This window comes from Lolium rigidum, chromosome 5 (genome assembly GCF_022539505.1).
Source record: "Lolium rigidum isolate FL_2022 chromosome 5, APGP_CSIRO_Lrig_0.1, whole genome shotgun sequence".
In the NCBI taxonomy this organism is placed as follows: domain Eukaryota; kingdom Viridiplantae; phylum Streptophyta; class Magnoliopsida; order Poales; family Poaceae; genus Lolium; species Lolium rigidum.
In genome coordinates this window covers 128,538,316-128,562,012 of record NC_061512.1, presented here as the reverse complement: position 1 = coordinate 128,562,012, position 23,697 = coordinate 128,538,316, and the positions used below count along the sequence as shown (strand labels likewise).

The 23,697-nt window shown below is 46.0% G+C and overlaps 1 protein-coding gene across 1 annotated transcript; it reads left to right on the top strand.

Moving 5' to 3' along the window:
* Positions 1-7,851: 7,851 nt before the first annotated feature.
* Positions 7,852-22,227, top strand: LOC124652865 (protein HGH1 homolog). Its single transcript, XM_047191913.1, has 8 exons — positions 7,852-7,939; positions 8,030-8,362; positions 8,880-8,958; positions 11,392-11,540; positions 13,910-14,023; positions 17,250-17,381; positions 20,520-20,633; positions 21,982-22,227. Exons 1-8 carry the CDS (start codon positions 7,886-7,888, stop codon positions 22,036-22,038), a joined length of 1,032 nt encoding a protein of 343 aa, XP_047047869.1. The 5' UTR covers positions 7,852-7,885; the 3' UTR covers positions 22,039-22,227.
* The last annotated feature ends 1,470 nt before the right edge of the window (positions 22,228-23,697 follow it).

The following is a 23,697-nucleotide window of genomic DNA, read 5'->3' as shown; positions in this document are numbered from 1 at the left end:
TTTGCTAGCTTGTTTATATTCCATTAAGGCTTCCTCATACATGGTCTTGATCACCATAAGCTTGTCATTTCTTTTCTTGAGGGTAGCAATTTCGTCCTCATGGTCACAACAAGTTTCCTTTCCTTTACTCAACCGAAAGTACTCCATCAAGGACTCATTTTGCCTATCATTCACTTCGACTAGCTTGGCCTTGTGTCTCTTTAGAGTGGAAATCTCTTCTTCATGATCACAACATTCCACCTTCTCTTTACTCAAGCGATAGTATTCCTCTAAGGCCTCCTCTTGAGTTGAAATGACATCCAAGAACTTCGCATTGTGTTTTCTCAAGAAGCATACTTCGTCAAGGAGCTTGTCCCAACATGAGTTAGGACCTTCATCTTCTTTCTTCTTGGCACACGTTGCAACATCCTCAATTGACCATTCATGATCTTCTTCAAGATAATCCTTCTTTGTCTTGAGCTTGTCCAACCAACCAAGAGCATGATCTCGATCCTTGAGTCGGGAGATGAGAGAGTTGTTGTAGTCTTCAAGAATAAGAGCACTAGTTTCAAGAGTCATACGCATGCACACTTCTTCCTCATAAGCTTGGGTGAGAGAGCAAAGCTCCAATTCCATCTTCTTTTCAAGTCCTTCATTTTCCAGCATGTTAGTTCTAGGCTTCGCGGTGGAGGAAATCTTAGTGACGTGATTGTCGGGGAGAAGCTTGGAGAGCCGTTTGGGAAGGGGTCTAAACTTGCTCTTACGAATGAGGTATCCACCATATAAGTCCCTTGGCTTGTAGAGACAATCCACAACGAAGTGACTTTTGTCGCGACAATTGAAGCAAGAGTCCCTTGATTTTGAGTTTGGTTTCTTGTTTCTACTCCAAGGAAGTAGAGCATTGTAGAACTTTTTCTCGATCCAACGGTCATCCACAAAAGTCGCTCCAAGATCTTGCATTTGGATGACGAAGGCAATAAGGCGTTGATACATCTCTTCGGGCGATTCTCCCTCTACCATGACAAAGTCGTTGGCCATCGCTTCACTAAAATGAGAGCATTGGATACTTCCATTTCCAAGGAAGTAGAGCTTGTCAAGTTCATTCCAAGCTTCCTTGGCGGTCTTGAGCGAGCGAATAAGAGCGCGGTCCTTGGGAGCAATGGCCAAGTGAATCATGTCAATGGCGATGACGTTGAGTTGGTGGTCCACCACTTCCCTTCTTGTCAAGTTCATTGGGTCTTGTGGTGAATATCCTTCTTTGATGATACGCCAAAGCTCGGTAGAGGTGCTGCGCATAAAAGAACGCATTAAGAGTTTCCAATCACCAAAGCTATTAGATTCAAGTTGGTGGTGAACCATGAGTCAAGATGCAAGGCATGGGCAATGGAACATTATCGGCATAAACATTTGGTGGAGATACATCCTTCCCCTTTGAAGAGGTATCAACATTCTCAAGATCCTTTTCCCGATGTGAATTTGTTGATTGCTCAACAACTTCAACACAAGGAGAAGAGTTAACTTGTGGTGGGGAAATGTTGACACCACTCTTAGAATCTATGATGGGGTTTGGTTTTGGAGTAATCAACTCCATCATCATTGCCTTCAATTGGGATACAATGGATGACTCCAATTTCTTGAGGTCATGCAAAGTAGTCGGGGTATTATCGGCACTTGATGATGGAGATGATTGCTCACGGGGAAGGACTCCATTCACAACCACCTCTTGTTCGGCCATTTCTTAGGCGGTAAAGCCTGAGCAAGAAACCCCCGCTCTGATACCACTTGAATGGATCGTAGCAAACAAGAGGGGGGGGGGGTGAATGGCGCTACGACAAGTTTTAACCTTTTTCAATTTTAGTGCAACGGAAGGTAAAGGTGATAACTTTTGCAATAGCGGAGATCCTACAATGATGCTAGGACATGTGCAACAAGTAAATGAATCAACAAGATAACAAGAGTAAGGAGCGAGACAACCGGGGGGGGCGCGAGGCGAGTCGAGGTTTGTTTCCGCAGTTCCTTCCACTAAAGGAAGTACGTCTGCGTTGAGGAGGTGCTAGTCTCACACAAGAGACTAGGCGGCCACACCACGAAGGAAGGACTCACCCTCTTCCTCGAGAGAGCTCCACGAAGGTGCTCTCCCTCTTCCACTAAGGCACCGGTCGAGGCGGTGATTCCTTCACAAGGTTGGGGCGAGCTCCACACACAAGGATGCTCCCAACACCCTATGGAGCTAGTACTTCACCAAGCTAGACTCCATAGCTGCACATCTCCAATGCTCCACTATAGGAACCCATCTCCAATACTCCACCAAAGGAACTCTTCCAATACTCCACCAAGAAGCTCCTCCAAGGCTCCACCAAGAAGCTCCTCCAAGGCTCCACCAAGAAGCTCCTCCAAGGCTCCACTAAGAAGCTTCTCCACCAAGGAACCCTAACACCAAGATCCACTAAGGAATACCACGAATTGGTGAACTTTCTCTCGGTAGAATGATAGATCGGGGTCTCCTCTACCACCTCTCAAATTATGAGCAAGATTGGTTGGGTGGATGAGGAGATCCCTTCAATTTTGAGCTCAGCAACAATGGAGGAGAGAGAGAGAAGAGCCGAAGTCGGGTGGAGAAGAAGGGGCCTTTATATAGGTCCCTCCAAATCCAACCGTTGCCCACTTGTTTTTGCCTAAGCGGTACTACCGCTCCTAGAAGCGGTACTACCGCTCTGAGTTCGAATTCCCCACTAAACTTGTCCACGTGGACACATTGCGGTACTACCGCTCGCGGTACCGCTTGCGGTACCGCAATAGGGTCCAGACCTTACTGGATCCCAAGCGGTACCCGAGCGGTACCAGAGCGGTACTACCGTAACGCGTTACGGTACTTTGCGCGGTACCGTGGGCGGTACTACCGCCCTCAAGCGGTACTACCGCACCAGGTACCGTGAAGGTACCGCAAAGTGTTCTTTGGGGCAAAACCTTGTGCAATGCTCAGAGCGGTATCACGGGCGGTACCAGTAGAGGTAGCGGTACTACCGCTCCTGGTACCGGTAGTACCGCTATGGCTAAAATAGCTTTCCTCTCTTCCTCTCCTACCATGTCACCTCACGACACACACGCAAAACCAGAAACCCTAAGAGCTACGCTTCGGTCTTCTGATCATAATGTGCTCAGTGAGGGTACCGTGCATCTTGCAAACCTATCAATGACAAACTTTGTGCACGGTTAGAATTGTTCGAGTGTTGTTATCAAACACACAAAACACAGGATATGGATCTTGCTCTTACAATAGTGTTTAAAATTATCTGAAATGTGTATTTTGGTAGTTTTTTCACTAAATCGGTAATATGTCTGACAATTTTTTTTTAAAGGGGAAGCCACAACCTTTGCATCAATTCTTGCATACAATGTTATTTAGATTTTGTTCAGCAAATAGCTACCAAAATCATACATTACAAAATTCGAAATCACCACTCAACACCTACAAACTCGACAATGGTTGAATAAACATGTCATTAAGGCCTCATGCCAGAAAATCACAAACAAAATCCCACCAGATCTATACCAGGGCATCACCGAGTCACCCTGTGGAGAAAATATGAGCATATGTTTGGTCTAGCGGACCCTCGGCGAGCGCCTATACACTTGCTTCAGAAGACGTCATCGCTATCAACCGTTGATCCATCTTTAGGGCAGAGCTCCGCACAGGGCAGAGCTAAGTCTTGAAAGATGCATCGAGGAAACTTTCTCGCTAGCTCCGCCCTGGCTCCGCATAGTCCTTGGCAGGCCTACCATTTACGCCGCTATTGCGCCAGATTGTGTCTCCACCCTATTTTTTTCGAAATGGGTCACCCCAGCCTCTGCATCACAATGATACATATGGCTTCTTTTATTATAATAGAAAAACAGTCTTACACACGAGCGTCTCAAAACATTATTACAAATCACGGATCACAAAGGATCTCAATAAAGATGAGCCACAAAAAAAAGATAATACATGAAGCGCCTTTGCATCAATATGTCAAGCACCGATCAGCACGCCATCTGCACCGGATGAAGAAATCTCGTGCAACCATTTTCAGCCGGTTGCACCCAATATCCATAGCCGGACCCCATCCTTCGACTGTAGATAAGACCACATATTGATCGAGTGGGTAACCCAAGAGATAACCTATAAAAATTATGGGAAACTTTTTATGTTAAAGATGCAATAGTTACGAACTTTCCATATCGCCCATAGAACAACACATACACCCTAATGTGAGCTTTATCTTTTTTGGACACCCCATGTAACCAATTTCCAAACATATTTGTAATATTTTGAAAAGGAGGTATGTTAAAGGTCATAAAAATAATTCTCCAAATCATGCGTGTGAATGGATAGGAAACAAAGAGGTGTTGTATTGTCTCTTTCTGATCACAGAAACAACACCTTACATCACCGTGAGTATGACCTTCTTATGGAGAAACCACATAAAAATCCTAATCTTCAACGGTTTATAGTGCAAGCCCATCATATTGCGATCCTCATCGAAGCACCATTGCACCACGCCGTCGAGACTAGCCATCATCGAAGCAATAGAAGCACACAACTACACCTCGTACCTCCATATGACAGCTGTTCCCAAAAGAATACCCTCATGAGCGAGAGCGATGCCAACATCGTTGCCATCATCCGACCCGGGATACCTATATCGTGGATTTTCCAGGAGATACACAAGTGATTGGTCATAGACTGCAATGATGACGCTTTCAACACCGTAATAACGTGAACTCGTCACCAGCCATGATCAAAGTCGAAGCCTGGTTTTCCTGTCAGCTGCATCACCCCAACTCGCCCAAAGAAAGAACAAAAATCTGTATGTGATTGTTTACAGTTTTTTTTCCGGCATCCGGGAGACTTTCGTCAAGTTGATGGGACAAAAAAAAAAATACTCCACTTGTATCTGACCACTTTTGGTATAGACATGACTTCTCCATAAACAAATAGGACCCAGGAGAGCAGTGCCATGATTTTGTAGAGATGTTTCAGATAAGCATCTTCATTTGCCCCCAATGATCATGTGGGACCAGAGTACAGCTTATTTTCTCTCTGTTATGATAACACAGCGTTTCTTTTTCATCAGCAAAATATGATGATAAGAATGTATCGTTATATGTAATTCAGAGTGGATAGGACAACATTATTCTCATGGGCCCAGAGATGATAACGGATTGCTCAACTGCTAATCGACGTAGTACTACTTTGTCTAGCATCAAAGTTGTTAATTCTCTAGGAGCTGAAAATGGGAGTCCACTTAGTCGCGAAGCCACCATCCAGTTGCTAATTAACAAACTCACAACCTAAAGCTGAAACACCTCCATGCAATCTTTGTCTGAATTCTCTGTAATCAATCAGCAGTAGTTGGTGCCCTCTCGTCCAAAGGCCTGACCAGGCCAGGACATTACAACTCCGATTCAGGTAAGCATGATGTGACCTGCAACAAAATATAATGCTATGTGGAGCTTGAGGTATAATTAAGGTGTCATTGCTCCTGTTTGATAGCAGTGTTTAGCTAATCATTGGGGCGAGAGGCCAGGGTATCTCCGGTCCTAGTGTCGCTGTCAGCGTGCATCAAATCTGCTGTGGAGTAATTGTGTATCAGTTACCTGTTTGATTCCTGTTAGCTCTGCTGATGTTTGCCATGATATAAAGAAGGATTCGGTGATTGTGATTTGCTGATTTCGACATCAGTTTTGGTAACGTTCCTGTTTCATCAGCCGCACAACTTCTTCAGACATTCAGCTATCTTTTGTGGTCCGGAACTCTGGATAGCTGGACGAAGTTGCTGCAGTTTGAATGTAACTGTGACTTTGTATTGACTGGAGCAATTATTCTTCTATAAACCCAGAGGAATGGAATTATGGAAAGATGACATGATAAACGTAAGCAACATGATGGTTAGGTGGCGGAGTTGGTATAGAAGAGTTGGGTTCAGCTGAACCCATCGAAATTCATGTTTTCCTCATTGGGTTAGTCTTGTAAGATTGCTTATTGCTGAAAGAATACACCACATGTAATTCGGCTCTAGCTTCGCGCTGTACGTGTTCCAAATGCGCAGCAGCGGAGTCAGGATTAACCTATTGAATACCAAAGTTGCAGATTCTTTTTCTCAGAACACAACATTTTTTTCCCCAAATGGAGGGTGAAGCCCCTGCGCCAACATTTGTACGATGCATACGGCATTTAGGTAAAATTTATACAACAAAGATTTTCCAGGAGCATACCATCATACATCCGAAGGCACCACTCAACACCATCGATCTGACAATGGGAGAAACTGGCCTGTCACGTCGTCACACCACCAAGCGCATGCTCCTCGCCGAGCCTAGGTTAAGGTCTGCCTCCTGTTCAATGTGCCTCGTCATCGGTCTTGGACGTCAGTTGTTTATACTCCGCTTAGCTCTTTGCCATCAATAGATACACAATCCGCTTTGGGGAAGCAAGCCGAGGTATTACAAGAGGTTGTTCGTCCTCTTCACGGGGTTGTTGACTCTTTGCACGGTTGGATGCTAGCGATTGGGGGTTTTTTGGAGTTGGCAGAAACTACGTTGGGTAGGCCCTCCCAAATGTCTGCTGATCCTTTGATTCTACTTGATCCCTTGGTTGTTGGGTGTCCCCCTTTGTCATCTTATATTTGTGTCGCGTGATGTTGGTGTGTCATCTTTGAAGTGCTTGTTCGTGTTGCTTTGTGGTCTCTTGTGTAGGCTACAGTGGGAACTATTCTGTTGTTTGGGTCTCTGTTATGATTGATTGAGTGTGTCTTTGGTCCTATTATTGTAAGTTTTCGTCGATTTTTTTCTAAAAACTAAACACTCTCTTCTTAATTAATAAATAAGCCAAATGTTTTGCTTGTATTAAAAAAATAAACTTTCTATCTTTACACACAAAATCGATACTATACATTACAAAGTTGATGCTGAAATTCCTATTGAATACGACGGAGTATATGTTACACTTATGCTTCACGTCGGGGTCTATGGGGCTTCTTTTCATCGCTTTATGCGGTGACACAGCTCGGGGCCGAGTCGATTTTTCACAAATGGGCTAGGCCCATATTTCGTGTGTGTTCGGCATTTCGCTTCGTTCTTTGTTTCCGTCGTACACATGATTCCTTGGTGATTTTTATTTCATTTCATCTTTTTTGACTTCTTTTGAAAACTTCAGATTTCGGGAAAAAATTCAAATTTGAAAAATCTCAAACATGAACAGTAAAAATAAAAAAATGTTAAAATTTGAAAGTTCAAAAAGCCTCAAATCTGAAAATTTTTAAACTTGAAAAATGTTCGAATTTGAAAAGTTCAAAATTTAAAATGTTCAAACCTTGGAAAATTTAAAAATTTAAAAATATAAAATTATAAAAAGTTCAGAATTGAAAAAGTTCAAAAAATAAAAAATTCAGGTTTTAAAGAGTTCAAGAAGACGAAATAATAACTAGCAGAAAAGCAAAAGCTGAAAGAAAGAAAAACCGGAGTTGAACTGGGAAAGAAAAACCGGAGGAGAAACCACAACCACCATAGCATGACTATCTGTCCTGGGCCAAAATGTGCCTGCCCGGTGCGGCGCCACAGATAGGGGCCGCACAATGCGGTGAATAGGATTCTCCGGGAGGGAGGAACTGAGTAATATACAGCCCTCATTCTTAGGCCATGGGCTGGCCTTTTTGCAAATAAAAATATGTAGCGTGGAACTGGCAGACCAGCCCAATTGAGAGTTAGCCCAAGTAGAGAGCCCGTGATGTGTGAGGGATCGACAGAGATCTATTCTTTTCAATTTTTGCTACTACTAGTATGTTCTATCACGCGAATGCAAGTCCCATTAGAATTCCCCCAACAATACAGACAAGAAAGAAAAAAAGCTAAACCGCCGCCGCCCGCCATGGCCGACGAGCTCGACGAACTCCTCGATTTCCTCTCCAACACCTCCCCGCAGGTGCGCGTGCTGCCTCCCTGAACCCCAACCTCCCCGGAATCCCATACCCTCTAACTAGCCACGCTTGCTCCTTCCTTGCTTCTGCTGCAGGTGCGCGGCGCCGCGGCGGATATCGTGCGGGGGCTCACCGGGGACGGCGACGGCCTGCGCTCCCTCGCGGCGCGCGCGGACCGCGCGCTCCCGGCGCTGCTCCGCCTCCTCGCCTCCGCGGGGGGCGGCGCGGGCGAGGCGGCCGCGGACTCGCTCGTCAACCTCAGCCAGGACGCCGACCTCGCCGCGCGCCTCGTCGCGCTCGGCGCCGTCGCCGCGGCCATGGACGTCATGGTCAAGCGCGGCGCCGACCAGCCCAAGCTCGCGCGCAGCCTCGTCATGCTGCTCGTCAACCTCACCCAGGTCGAGTCGGGCATCGCCGCACTCCTCCAGGTCCACCCGCCGGCCTCTTGCCTCTCAGATGAATTAGCTCGAGACTTGCTGTTTTTATTATCATCCTAGAATATACGAGTCCCTGGTATGGATGTGATGTTGTCAATTCTTATCTTTCCTCTGTCTGCGGCAATCTGATCTGTTACTGGCGTTATTACAATCACCTTATCGAGCTGACCACGAACTTCCTTTGTTTCGGTTAATCAAGTTTTCAACATTCCTCTGTTGGTGAGCAGCGAGCTTCCTTTCGTCACTAGGTTTGGCCACTGTGCACTAAGACCTGCATTTTTGAGTTTTTCTTTTCAATGATGGTATCCGAGTTACTTTGGTAAATCCTTATCTTTTTCTTGAGTTGAATTTTGAGTGAAGTCTGGTGTCAGATCAGTAAATATTGGGAAGGGTAACGGTAACACAGATAAAAACTTGTGGAATGGATATGCTGCTTCTTCTTTTCCCCTTGTGTAATTGAAAAGAATAGATTTCAGGTTACTTAACGTAGCTCTTTTCTGTATGAAAGGTTGGTGATGAAAAGGTGCAAGGGTTGTATGTTGCGAAGCTTGTGCGGTCATTCTGTAGATCATCCAGTGACTCTGAAGGTGAATGTGTTCTGTTCTTTTGTTCCTTATTTTCACCATGTTATTTCTGATGTTAGCTAACAATTGTGCTTTATCTTATTATTGTTGATCGCTCGAATTCTGCAAAAGTTAGTTTGTAGACTTTGGAACATGGAAATCCTGAAATTGTGGCAACCAACCTAGAATACTGCCAGCGAATGTTATATGGTAGGGTAAATTAGCTAGATATTCGTGCATTTCTATGAATCCGGTTAACAGTCACCAGTATATTGAACCATGTGCGTTGTGCCAAGTCCTTGGGCAGAGTTGGGAGTTGTTTGCGTGGGAGGAACACCTTGGGTGGATTTGAATTTTCTAATTTATAGTCAGTGTATAAGGACTTGGTTCTGTGCACGGGCATGCATGTTTTTCCGAAATGTTGATATGCTCCCACATATAAGAAGAGGAAGTAGAAGGTTAACTGACTGCTGCCACCAATTGCCATGTTTATCTATACCTAATAATAAAAGAACAAGGTTTTCGGTCATCCGTCGTCCTAAGTAGGCCTGGAGTTCTCACATATTTACCGGAAGGTAAGTGACCGGCAATGGAATAGATTGAGAAATCAGGCAGATGAGTCCAGCTCGATTGGGACCCGTTGTGACTTAGGATGGGGCGTTGGCGGCTTGGACGGCGCACTGTGCTGCAGGACGGCGGCGTGGCCATGGAGGTGTCCAGGCGGTGGACATCGGCCGGTGGCGTGCCCATGTGTTTCTTCTCTCTTCTTTGCCCCTCCCTGCATTGCCGCTCCGCATGGATGAGGTCACCGACACTTCCCGCCTCCGACCCCACCTCAAATACCTGCCGCCGCCGCACCCTTGCTTGGCGAGCTTAGCTGCCGCCGGGAACAACAACCACCCCGATGACCTCCGTGTGTGACCACCTTGTCCTCTGCTTATGCCCCTTAGTGCACTCGATGGAGGGCTCAGCTCTGCGGCCCGCATCGGACGGACCGGTGGCTCTGTCCATGGCCCACATCGGAAGGGTGCGGATGAATGAGGAAGGGATTACATCGCCACGGAGGGCGTCCAGCTTCCACAGGCGTAGACGTAGTCGACGAGTAAGAGGGGATGGGCGCCAAGGCTGCTGGGTAGGCGGGAGAGGTGAGGCCGCGAGGAGGTGGGGGCCGGAGAGAGGCGGCAGGCACAACACGAGTGAGACAGAAGTGGTGCTGGCGTCGATTGCTGCTTGAGGCGTCGGGAATCAGGCGGTGGATGATTTACAGACAGTGTAGCAGGAGCTGGGCTGGGTTGAGCTACGTGCGTGTTGCCTTGGATGTGACGGCCCAAGCCCGTCACACCAGTCTTTTTGCTGCCTATTTCTTTTGAGAAGTCTCAACATGCCATTTTTCTACAATGTAAACCCCAAAAAGCATGCACTCACATTATGCCTGCTGAACACCGGAAATGCGTAAGTTCAAGATTAACGACATCACCATTGACGGAAACATCGCCTACCAAAAAAACAATTATGGCTTAATAGTGCACATGGTGTGTATTATGTTTCGGACCTTTCGGTGCTTGAACATTTCATGGTTCATTACAGAGAAGGTAAGTGGTTCAGTTCCGAGGAGATGAAAGGTTCACTGTTTTTGTGTGTATTATTTGGTTCAGTTCAAACCAGATCAGAAGGGGATGGACAATTTTATTCTTTAGATTAGTAATTTCGTTGGAAGTCATTTATTTGTGAGTTGATGTGGTGGTCTGGACAATGTAAAATTCTACATGGGCGCTGGAACCAAATGGAGACCACTGAATTATTCGAGGCCCAGAAAATATTCAATTGAAATTAGTCTGTAGCAAGGCACGGGCATTTTTCCTAGTAAGAGTACAAATACATACAGAATGTGGCCGGTAGTCCTGTACGGCTCAACTTGAAGGGGGCAGGGAACTAGAATAGGTTGATATCAACAACCATAGGTGAGGGAGAAGACTCAGATGAGGGGAAACCTCTTATTTGTTACTATTTGCCTTCTGAACACGTTTCTTCTCTTTATATCAGCAAGGTATGATAATTTAATCAAATAACTAATGCAGTGGCTACCTCAATCAAATGATAGCAATGCAATTTTTGTACTACAATCAGCCAGCCTTAAAAGGTGCAGTGGATGTGTCTTTTGCCATCTCGATGGGATGAGCAAACATTTCTCACAATCTGGTTCCAAAAAGGTTATCGAAAAGATCTTGTAGACTGAAAATCAGCAGGTTTACCATCATAATCCGTTGACCAGGGCGCTTCGCTTCGAGCATGCTATTGGATATTGGTTTTCTCGTCAAGGAGATATCTAGATTGTATTTTCTTTGCAAACTGATCCATTTTCTATCCTCCTGGTCGCCTTTTTATTATTTGACTTAGCCGAGGAGTCATCATCCAGTTCACCCATATTATTGACTTAGTTTTGCCTTTGATATGCAGATGAAGATATTTTTGAACACATTGCATCTATACTTGTGAATATCTCAAAGGTCGAAGCTGGACGGAGAGTACTGATGGAACCTAAGAGAGGTTTTCTAAAGCAGATTATACGACAATTTGATTCAACAAACCAACTTAGAAAGAAAGGGGTATGTGCAACTTATCTCTTATTTCCAATCTTGACATTGATGCTCGTGATAGTGGGACATGCTCTGCGCCTTACATGATTTTCTTACATATGTTCACAAGATTTGTTTTCTCAGTCTGGTGTTAGGGCATCTCCAACCGCGCGACCCAAACGGACGCGCTGGGCCGTCCGGTTTGGGCCGTTTGGGTGGCCGAGCAGAGGCGCGGACAGCGGCCCGCGTCCGCGTGTCCGTTTGGGTCGCGCGCTGCGCCCAACGCGCGGACGCAGCGCATAATCGGAGAAACACGAAAACAAAAGAAAATGGCAAATTTAAACGAAATTTGATTAAACATATGCCCTATTTTGGGCAAATTTGTACATAGCCCTATTTTTGGGCAAATAAAACTAACAAAAGAAGCCCCTATATGGGCTTTAAAATTTAAACTAAATAAAAACCCTCTATTAGGGTTTGGTCGGCGGCGTGGTGGCCGCTGGTGCGCCGCCTAGCCCCTGTCGGCGGCGTCGTCGTCGTGGACGACGTCCCCGGGCGGTGAGGCACTGTTGTGGCTCGACCGCGCCGGGGACTCCGGCCACGGAGACCACAGGGCCTCCTCCCAGGCCGAGTGGGGGTCCGGAGCGACCCGAGGATGCGGCGGCGCACGGAGCAGCGCCTCCTCCCTGAGGCGCTGCTGCCTCTCCTGCCAGGCGCGGCGCCTGGCCTCCTGGCGCCGCTGCTCCTCCGCGCGGCGCCTGGCCTCCTGCCGCCGCTGCTCCTCGTCGGCGCGGCGCCTGGCCTCCTCCCGCCGCGCCGCTTCCTCCTCCTCCCGTCGCGCCTGGCGGGCCTGGGCGTAGAGCTCCCAGCCCTCGGCTTCCTCCACGGCCTGCCGGGCCGCTTCCTCCATCTCGGAGGTGCGAATGGCCGCATGGAGGTGCGGCCATTTCGCGTCCTCCTCCGCCGCCGAGATGAGCAGCGCGGCGCGGAGGTCCGGGTCCTCCTCCGAGGACTCGGGCTTGGGCTCGAGAAGGAGCGGCGGCAATGCCGCGCCGCCGCGGGCGGCCTCTCCGATGTGGAGGCCGCCTCGGTTTCGTCCGGACGGCCGCAGCGCCGGCGGACGACGGCGGCTGCTGCTCGCCTCGTCGTCGTTGGCTCCGGCAGAGAACCGTCGCTTCGGGGCCATGGCGGCGGTTTCGCTGCGGGAGTGGAGTGGGGAGTGGAGTGGAGGGCCAGATCCCCTCCAGTCCCCATTTAATAGCCTCCCTGGTCACCGACAGGTGGGCCCAAGGGAGACGAGGCGACCAGCGCGCGGACGCGAGCGGACGGCGAGCGGACGGCGCGTGCCATCCGCGGCCACGCAAACCCGGCCCAGATTTGGGCCGGGTTTGCGTCGTTCCGGACGCCGCGGCCATCCGCTTTTGCGGTGCGTCCCCGCGTTGGGCCGCATTTTTGTCCGGCTCGACCCATCCGGACGCGCGGGCGCGGGATGGGTCGCCCCGTTGGAGATGCCCTTAGCGTGATATGATTGTATCACATGATTTTTGTACATACTAGGAAATGTACGTATACTTCAACACCCCATTTCATGTGTTGTTCGGTAAGGCCTAAACTTGGACAGAAAGAGAGCAAGCAATTTTTTTCTGAATTGCAGAAGCCAAGACTTGAACCTGACCTCTGCTCTGACACAATATTAAGTTTCATGCACCAACAGTAGAACTAATAGTCTGAGCTGATGGAGAAGGTTGGATGACGAGACGCTTGCCACTCTGTGGAATAAACTCAGCTCCATGGGAGTCAAACCCTTGTGGGTGGGTTGGCGCTGATACACCCTAACCAACTGTGCTAGCTTGGTTCTAAAGACTCGGCCAACTAGGCACTGGCACCTAGTGACCTTGTTTAAAGAAGAGCGACCAAGACACCAGTCACTCCGCAAAGTAAATCCCGCCCATGGGAGCCAAACCCCAGTGGGCGGATAAAAGTGATACTCGGTTCACTTAATCTCTTTCACTGTTTGACATACCATTTGATGTCCTAGAGTATTTATTGAGGGAATCTCAGTAAATAGGATGTATTGGTGGTTTAGTTTGTAAATTGGAATCATACTTATTGATTTATAACTCATGATGTTTTTTCGCGCATTTGCCTTTTGAATTCATACCCAGGATATGTGTTGATTATTTTGGACTTTGATTGTTTAGGTTCTTTGCAAAATGTCTAGATTTGATTGTCCTAGGTATCTGAATTATATTCATTTATGCTGAGCAACAAGTGTGTTCTGTCAGCTTAGATGCTTGATAGTACTAACATGTTGGTATTTCATGGTGTCAGATCTTGTTGGATTATTGCGCGCTTCCACCAATGTTCCTTCTTAATTACTTTTGTGAATATATTTGCAGGTTGCTGGCACCATCCGTAACTGTTGCTTTGAAGCTGATACCCAGATACAAAATCTGCTTTCTATAGCAGAATATCTTTGGCCGGCTCTACTTTTGCCTGTAGCGGGAAAGAAGGTTTCTTTTAACATGTGTGAATCACTATTTATGTGAAGTTAGCTTTTGAGCGCATTGCATTCCCCTCCCCCTTTTGGTAATTGTCATTTATATGTGGTAGATTGATTTTAAGTCCCATGCCCTAGTCTGCCAGAACCATAAATACAGGGATTGATCCACTGAACACCCACACAATCTCAGTATGCATTCTCTGACAACCACTTTGTGGCCATAATTTTGGGACCAGAATGTGTTCATTTGTCCCGAAAATAGATTATTATGTAGAAGACTTAGGCACTGTTTGGGAGTGGTACTCTCAGTGGTGGTGCTGGCTGGTTTAAAGAGGCCAGGTAAAGTCTAACTGCCACCACTTAGATTGTGCTTGCCCATGAAATCATCTGATATAATCCTGATTCCTCCAGCAACTTCAATAGAGATTTGCTGCTAGAACACGGGCAGCTGCCCAGGGTCTCTGGGTGGTCGCTCCACCAGTAGGTCCATTACTTATTTTCAATCAACTCCACCTCACAAATCTGGAGCTTAACAAATTGTTTGGGTAGGAGGTTAGCTCTAGATTCAGGTTTTTTTCTGTGAAAAGTTTACTAACTTGTTTTTCCTGTTCTCTTATTCTTTGCTTATCATGTTATGGGTGGCTTCCTCCTACATAAAGGGCTTCCTTGCACGTTGACTCAAACTGGGGTAGAAAGAAGACTCTTAACGTATTAGAAGACCGACTGCACCACTGCAGTAGTAATTTCCCCATCAGTAGGAATTACCTTTCAAGCCTGGGCTCTTTACTAACTTGAAATCCTGCTTGAACTCTTAGAAGATTCATCCTCCTCGTGCACTGTCACAGCTCCTGAACTTAGCTGCAGTCGTTAACCCTGTGTACACATGGTTTTAGCGTTCAGTGTAAACCAAACCCAGCCCGGCAGTTTTCACGGGTTGAAGAAGAGCCGGCGTCTCAATGGCATGGGAGCCGCGGTGCAGCTAAGCAAGCATGTTCAAAGTCACAATGAATGCTTTTCTGTCTTCACTGAATCATTTGACTTTCTAGAGATTGCGACAACATCATCACTCTATTTAGTGAATGCACAATGTATCTTTTGGGCAAAATCAATGGGAGATTACCATATTGCCAACAGGAAATTTTTTGTCTGGAAGAATATTTACAGTATATATAAGTATGTCCACATAAGGAAAACAACATCTCAATATAGTACTAGCAACTTAAACCAGGCTGACATTTCTGCAACAGTATCTACAGTCTGAATGCAAGAATCATCAATAAATACATCCATAAGTTGAAAATAGCATCTCAGTTGTGCTTTTATTACATAGAAGCTATATTCGTTTTGAGGAGCACGAAAGCACACCAACTGTATGGAACTAGACAACATCATAACTGACAAAGAGCCCCTTTCTCTTATGGTAAACAAGCTTTCTGTGTTCTCATGATGATTTCTAAAGATCCATGTAGACATGCAAATTTTGGAAGACATTCTGCTGTGGAGTAGCCTTGATGGCAGCATCGACCTGACAAAAAAAAAAGATTCTGAACATCAACCAATGGGCACCATTCAGAGAAAAATCATATCAATCATTTGATTCATGAACGATATTACAGCTGGATATCCAGGAAGCTAAGTGCTCAAGCCTCAATTGGACACTACTATTCTTTAAAACTACTGTCTAAGCTAAGGCAACCCAGGGCAATCACTACATGGCATACTTCTCCTCGCAGGACAACCACGTGCATGTTCGGTCCCTAGTTCCAAGCCACTCTTCTGGCAATCAATACAGCTGAAAGACAACATAAAAAAAAGTTGAAGATACATGCAGCCACTCTTGTGGTGCAAACCTGTAGAGCTGGAAAAAAGTAAGGAAAGCATGACAGTTGAGAAGGCAAGGGAACAGAGCAGCATACAATTTTTTATTTATGAGCGAGGAAAAATCATGATCTTGCAAGTTAGCCATAGTACAAAGAATTCAGTAAAACATACCAGCACTACATACATGCATCAACAGCAAATAGTAACCAACACAAGTACACAAGTAACGTGCATGAACAATACTTTGAATAAAGACATATTATCTGTAGTATGAAGTATGAACACACAATTGTCATCTACCTCAGATATCAGCTCAGAAAAGATATTAGCAGCTTGGCTAGTTGTCGTTGCAAAAATAAAAAATACTCCGTATAATCCAGACCCAGTATGGCAGTATCGCTCCATGGCAGCACCAAGAAGAACCTTCACTAAAATGTTCTTTCCAAAACGAGAACCCAAATAACTAGCATGGGTGCATCACAACAATATGCATGTTTTCTCTACAGATCTGGACTATACAATAACAACATCAAAGCCTTTTTTCCCAAGCAAGTTGGGGTAGGCTAAATATGAAACCCAGCGGAAACATAAGGAAAGCAAAACAAGGAGAGAAAAAAAGGAACAAGGAAACTAATATTCCAGCACATGGATCGCTGATTTCCATGCGGTCCTATCAAAAGCCAAATCTTTAGGGACATTCCAGTCCCTCAAGTCTCTTTTTACCGCCCCCGCCCATGTCAACTTTGGTTGTCCTCTGCCCCTCCTTGTATTCTCCATAGTCCATACTCCTTAGAATTCCACTGTTACCAAACCACCTTGGTCGGTGTTGGACTAGCTTCTTGTTAACCGGTGCCACCCCTAGCCTATCACGTATTACCTCGTTCCTTATCCGGTCCTTTCTTGTATGGCCACATATCTGCACTATACCAGCAAAAAAAATCACCTTTCTAAATAAAATATAGAAGAATGACCCTGTTTTGAAAGAGGGCTACAGCTCCCAAATGCTTCATTGAACAGGTACAGCTAAGCGGCCCTAGTACATTTTCGTGTAGCTAAGAAAAAGTTGCCCTACCCAGATCCGTGCCCCTCATTACCTGCATCCTGCCACTGTAGAAAGTTTCCCTAGCTGAACCCTCACCACCTGAGCATCAGCAAACCTGGTCAACCGAAAGATTTGGGAGCTGTACTCTTTCAGAAAAAGGCCATCCTTCTATATTTCAATTAGATTTCATTGTGTTGCAGTGCTCCCTTACTCCTTCGAACATGCCATATATTTGCTGAAAGTGTGAATCTGCTTCGAAGTATGCAACAGGCCTGTGCGAACTTGCTTTTCTCTCTTTTTTGTGCCAAGTGATGAGTGTTCATGTGGTACCTATTACTTGTCCCGCTGTGGCTTATATTGTATGATATTGCAGATCTATAGCGAAGAAGATAGATCTAAAATGCCTCTGGAAATTGCAAATGCACTTTCTCATGAACGGGAAGCTGTCGATGATTCTGAAATTCGAGAACGGGCACTGGAGGCTATTTATATGATTGTGATGCAGGTGAGTCTGATATTCCAAGGGAATGGCTTATGGTTTTACTCCTCAGCTATATGTCGTTTTGGACATGGGCATAGCCTCTAAGATGCAACTTTGACAATTACTTTTCTTATGAATATGGTAATAATATATATAAAGTTAACATATTGCATTTTTTCCATGATAAAGCTAATGATGATATTTTCACATGGCAAATATATTGTCAGTCAAACTAAGAAAGTTTGACTACACACTTGGTAGGACTGTCATCTGTTTCGAAATGGAGGATATTTTGCATGCTTGTATCCAACTGTTCAGATTCCCACACATTAAAGTCTATGAATACTAAGGAAACTTCTCCCCCGAGCACTCTTAGAGTACAACTTAGTTACTCTGTAATCAGGGCTGGCCCTGAGCCGGTACATGCGGTGCAGCCGCACTGGGCCCCCGATCGTTAGGGGCACCAATTTTGATACGGACATGCCGGCGCATTACCTTTGGGGGAAAAAGATGAGCTAAATCAGCCCAGTAGCGAGCCAGCGGCTTAGGCCTAGCCTATCGTCTCCACTCTCCAAGCCATTGATTTCTCCTCTCGCTTCTTCATTTTTCCTTCCCCATTCCCCAACACTGTTGGAGATGCAGCGCCGTTGTCTCGTTGAGATTTCTAGCCTTTTTTGAGGGAATTAATGGAGGAGGAGATCATGATTTGGTGATTTTCAACAAATCTGTCATGAATCTGCAATGGTTTGGTTAGTACTAACTAGAATCCCCTTTAGTTCATCTGTTCTTGGTCATTGGTTTCTATTCTGTCTTGGGCTTTCGGAATCCCCATCCCCCATAGGCTTGAGAGAGATAAAAGGGGGAATAAGGGGCCAAACACAAGAGGAATTGGGGATTGGCAGCAGCGACAACCAGCAGAGCTATCCCGGTCTGGCGCCCGGCGGTGGCAGCCAGCACGGCGGTCCAAGGGCAAAATTAGTTTGGCATTTGTGTTTCTGTTTGTGTGCTAAGATGTATTTGCCACTCAACAAGTTTACTAGGAAAAAATACATTTTTAAGGAATACAAATATAGTTACTTTATAAATTGAACATCACCAACTAGACCATGAGTAGTTCGCGTTATGCTATGCATCTATTGAGAATTTTGAGAGAATTGTGTTGAATAAGGAAGTTTTTTTTTTGCGAAAGTGTTGAATACGGAAGTTGCTACTGAAAAATCATAAAACACTTGTATGACTTATTTGTGTATAGGCCTCCCTTTTTTTTGTCTTGCACCGGGCCCCAGGGTCCGCCCTGTCTGTAATGCACCATATAGTAATGTATAGTCACAAAAGAACCCTGGGCATCCTCCAGGAACTACACCCGTGGCGCCACGTTCCTGAGATGTCCCTATATGCCGATGACGTGGTGCTCTTCTGCCGGCCAACCCACGACGACACCGCCGCTGTTCGAGCTGCATCTCTTCGGTCCTGCCTCTGGCCTCCTCATGAACTACAGCAAGAGCTCTGCGGCCCTGATCAACTGCTCGACCGATAGCGCGGCAGTCGTTTCTGCTGGTTTGGGTTGCCCTATCGTAGAGCTGCCCATAACTTACCTGGGAATCCCTCTGATGATCAAGCGCTCAACTTGTGCGCAGCTTCAGCCAGTCGTGGATCGCGTCGCAGCCCAACTCCGCACTTGGAAAGCCCACCTGATGGACAAGGCTGGAAGGCTGGAATTGATCAAGTCTGTCCTCAGCGCTATACCCATCCACCAGTTACTCGTCTATGCGCCGGAAAAAAAAGACCCTGAGGGTAATCAAGAAGATCAAAAGGGGATCGGACGCGCAAGGAGGCTAACGCCGGTAGCTGTCACGTGAATTGGAACTGGGTTTGTCGACCCATCAAGCACGAGGGCCTGGGCATCCAAAACATCGAGAGAACCAGACTCGCTCTTCCCCTGCTATGGGTCTGGTTGAGCCGGACTGACACGAGCAGGGCCTGGCAAGGTCTCGATCTTCAGTTCCTGTCTGATGAACGAGCTCTGTTCTTCACGTAGCTCTCGGGCCCGCCTGGCAGCGACTGAACGGCCGATTCGCCTTCTGCCTCACCAGTAATGGTAGGTCGAGGTCTGCGCCACCATCAAAGCCGGCCACTCGACTCCTGCACTGGCATCAATGATGGTCGTTTGCCTGTCCTCACATCCATCGCCATTGCCATTTCCAGCCTTGCTTTCTCCCCAGACCACTGGCAGTTGAAACCTTCTCCCACCGTCAGCATGGACTGGAATTGGCAGGACTGCCACGAGTGCTCCAAATACAGCATACTCGTGCCGCCAGAAGCGACGGTGCCGAGGGGCTTTGACATCATCCTCGGCGGAGTGCCTGTGCCGCCACTGGTCATCAGCAAGGACTTCGGCCACGAGGTCTTCCGCCGCAGGCAGAAGCATGCGCTATGGCTCGGCGTAAAGTACGATGTCGATAGCGGCTACTGGCTGGCGCTATTTCATGAGGAGCAAGTGGCACCGCCGAACCGCTTCGATGGCGAGCACAAAAACATGGCCGAGCACAAAAACCTATGTTCCAGACGGGCCTTAGCAAGTATCAGGGATGTATCAAAAACGTATCTGAATTAAAAACATTTATTTCTATTGCCATATTCACCGACACTCCACCGCTATGTATAACGGACGTATCCATATTGGATATGGTATCCGATGCGGACACACTCATTGCTGAACTTGTCTGCAGAGCCTGTCCCTAGTATTTTTTGAACTGTTTGTATTAGCGTTCAACATCTCTTATGCAACCCAATGGACCTACTTAACGATTAGATGATGGTTATCTTACAAAATAATCTTCATGATGCTGTATATTTCTTTCTTTTAAACTGAAGGGATGATACCTACATTTTGTTTCCAGTTTCTTGCTTGGAATAAAAATCGAGTAATGATGATCTGCATGTTTTGAATATAATACTTGCATTTTTGTCGAAAAGTAAGGTCAAAACTCCCAGCTTCTGCATCCATGGATGCAAGTAGACATATTTTATTAAAGTAGATGCGGCAACGAGGCCAAATCAACATCAACGAGCAGAGTAAATGAAATAGACGGCAATGATAGAACCATGACAATCATACTTGCATGTTAATCAAGACTTGCTTCTGTACTCTTCTCATGCCAGGATGATGGACGAAAGGCGTTTTGGTCAGTCAATGGGCCACGGATACTGGAAGTTGGTTATGAAGACGAAGAGGACTTGAAAGTGGTGGGAGCATATGAATTGATTGGTTCGCTGGTATACAACTAAACTTCTAGCATGCCTATATTTTATTCTGCTGTGCTTAAATATTGAATACTTTGCTAGAATTGCATATCTTGTTTTCTTGCTCCTTCAGTCCTCCTGATGTTCAATTTCCGCATTCAGTTAATTTTTGGCATCGGCAAAAGCTGTAAATTAGTTGTTTGGTTAAACTTGTGTTAACTTTGATTTAAGTGTTGAAGAATATTTTAAATGTTGGTGTTTAGAGAAGTGCTATTGTACGGACCTGAAACATTTATGTTCAAACTCGATATTACTCGATATTAAATTGGAAGGAAAGAAACAGCGCTAGGAAGAGGTTCCAGAACAATGGGTCAATATTGCCATGTAGATTTCCCGCTGTTCTCTTGACAGTCACGTGTGAGTCGTGACCATGAAGTTGCTTATAACCATTCTTGTAAACCCATGTTTTATAACCTTAGTTTGAAAACTCAAACTGGTAAGTGAACCACATACCGTCCTGTTTGTTGTTTCACCCAACTGTTGGAACCTGGGCTCTGTAGGGGTATTTGAGTAGTTACATGCCTGTACTAAGCATGAAAGCACAACAGATCATCGGTGGGATCCAGTACTGGTTTATTACCAGAAACAAATATGTTTGATGGTTGTCCCTCTGCGCATCGCTTGTTGGGCCATTGATCAGTCAGAACTCTGCACATCTTTCTGTACTACCTCTGTCATTTAGTGTCTAGATACATCCAGATTTAGACAAACCTTAGGCATCTATTTATGGACGGAGGGAGTACTTCTATGAACTTTTTTTAGAAAACGATCCAAACGCTGAACTAGGTCAGGCCTGGAAGGCTGGAACTGATCCTGTTATTTCCAGTTGAACAGCTGTCTAGTCTGATCTCTTGGACTATGTTTAAATGTTACCTTTGGTTTCTTGTATTCATCATTCTGCATGAGCCCGCGAGATCCTATTTGTTTTTCTTTTGTTAAACTATGGTAACTTATCATTATACGGCTCTTTCCTAAATAGTACTCCCTCCGTCCATAAAAGGATGTCTCAACTTTGTCTAAATTTGCATATGTATCTCTACACACTAAAACATGTCCAGATACATGCATATTTTGTCAAAGTTGGACATCCTTTTATAGACATAGGTAGCACTATATATCCCATTGTTTACTTCAGGTGAGTTACTCGAAACCCATGTCAGGTAACAATTTTACATGGTTGACTATTTAAATTAGCCCTGCTATGATTTCTACGAGGGCAAAGTAATTGTTTACTTCAGTTTACTTCAAATTGAACAGCGAACGCTTTGATGTTGTCTATGAGATCTAATTTATAGTTTATTACTTGATTGGATGTTGGCAGCTTGTTGGCAAGGGTGAGATTGAACAAGATCAAGAGCAAGTAGAAGAGAAACCTTGATAGGTCCCTCAACATTGTACAACTTGTCCTATTTACTGTTGCAAAAAACTGGATTACATTGCTTCTGATGTTATGAATGCTCTGCTACTAGTTTAGTTAGCATGGCACCGCATCACCCGTAGATTCTTAAAATGTTCTCGGTGCAGTTGGCCCGAATTGTATGCTTTGATCAATTGGATATGGGAAGATGATAAGCAGTATTTCTTTTTGAAAGAGGTCAAAAGCTTTTCCCTATTTAATCAAGAGGTTTAAGTTCCTTGCAAACCAAGCCAAGCTTGGGAATAAAATAATCACTCTCGCGGCATGAGTGAACCCAAATGTTTGGCGCCCGCCAAGCTTCAAAGAACCGCCTCATTCTTAATTTTAGAAACAACAATATGCGACATAGTGGCGATATTAAGGAGCACACTAGCGTTGCACTCGTTCCAAATCTCCAACAACGTAAGCAAGATTGGCCCAAGAGGAGACGTCCATCGGGTTAGACCAAGCCAAGAGAGGCTCCCGTTTGCGAAGTTAACATCATCCCCCAATTTTTTTTTTTTTTGAGAAACACAATACAAATGCAGACGCTCACATACACGCGCATACACTCATCCCTATGAACGCACACACGTACACCCTACCTCTATGAGCATCTCCGGAAGACTGAGCCGGCGAATTGGATCTTGAAATTGACGAAGTCACCACAGACGTCTCGCTGTTGACGGAAATGTCGCCTCCCACTGAACAACCTTTTTTTTTGGAGACGGTCGACCGTCCAAACCTGATTTTGCAAGATGAGTCGAACAAAAAGTCTGAATTTTGGAGGAGCCCTGATTCTTCCACACCACCCTCCAACATAAAAGAGTTGATCGTGCCTTCAAATTGAGCCTTATAAGTGGAGTTAATGGATTTCCAAGTGATATCACCCTGCCACCGTGTAAACTCCGGAGTTGATGGATTTCCAAGTGATATCATCCGCGGTACCGTCGGCCAAGTGCACCTCATTGACCTTTGATCAAAGCTCCCCAAACTCAACGAGTTGGGTCCTTGTGGAGACTTCATTGGTCTTAAGTTTGGCAATCCAAAACTCATGGTGCATGCCCTTGCTCACCGTGAAGTTTCTGCCTTGGAGATAGCAAAGATGGATGACACAATATCCTTCAGTTTTATCCCTTGAAGGCATGCCGCATGAAAAAAGCTCGCGGTGCGCCCCTCCCAAATGGAAATTGTGGTCGCCGCATAGAAGAATTTCATATCCGCTTCATCACAAGGTTGATCCATACCAATCCAAGTCTTGGACGGGTATTTCCAAAGAAGCCATGACCATCGTAGTAGGGAAAGAGGTATGCCGAGGTACTTTATCGGTAGGTGAGCGAGCTGACACTCCATCACCGCTGCCGCTTCCTCAGCCACCTCTTCCGAACATCCGATGGGGGACACCGAGCACTTCGCGAAGTTGGTGTGCATCCCCGAAGCGTGCCCGAAGGAAGCGAGGAGCTCGCGCATGACGAGCAACTCCGACCTATCCGGGTGACAGAACATGACGACGTCATCCGAGTAGAGCGAGACGCCCGCCGCCAACTCCCGAGGTGCCAACTGACGGAGCACCCCCAACTCTCTAGCCTTAGCCAGGAGGCAATTGAGGGTCTCGATCACGAGGTCAAACAACATGGGCGA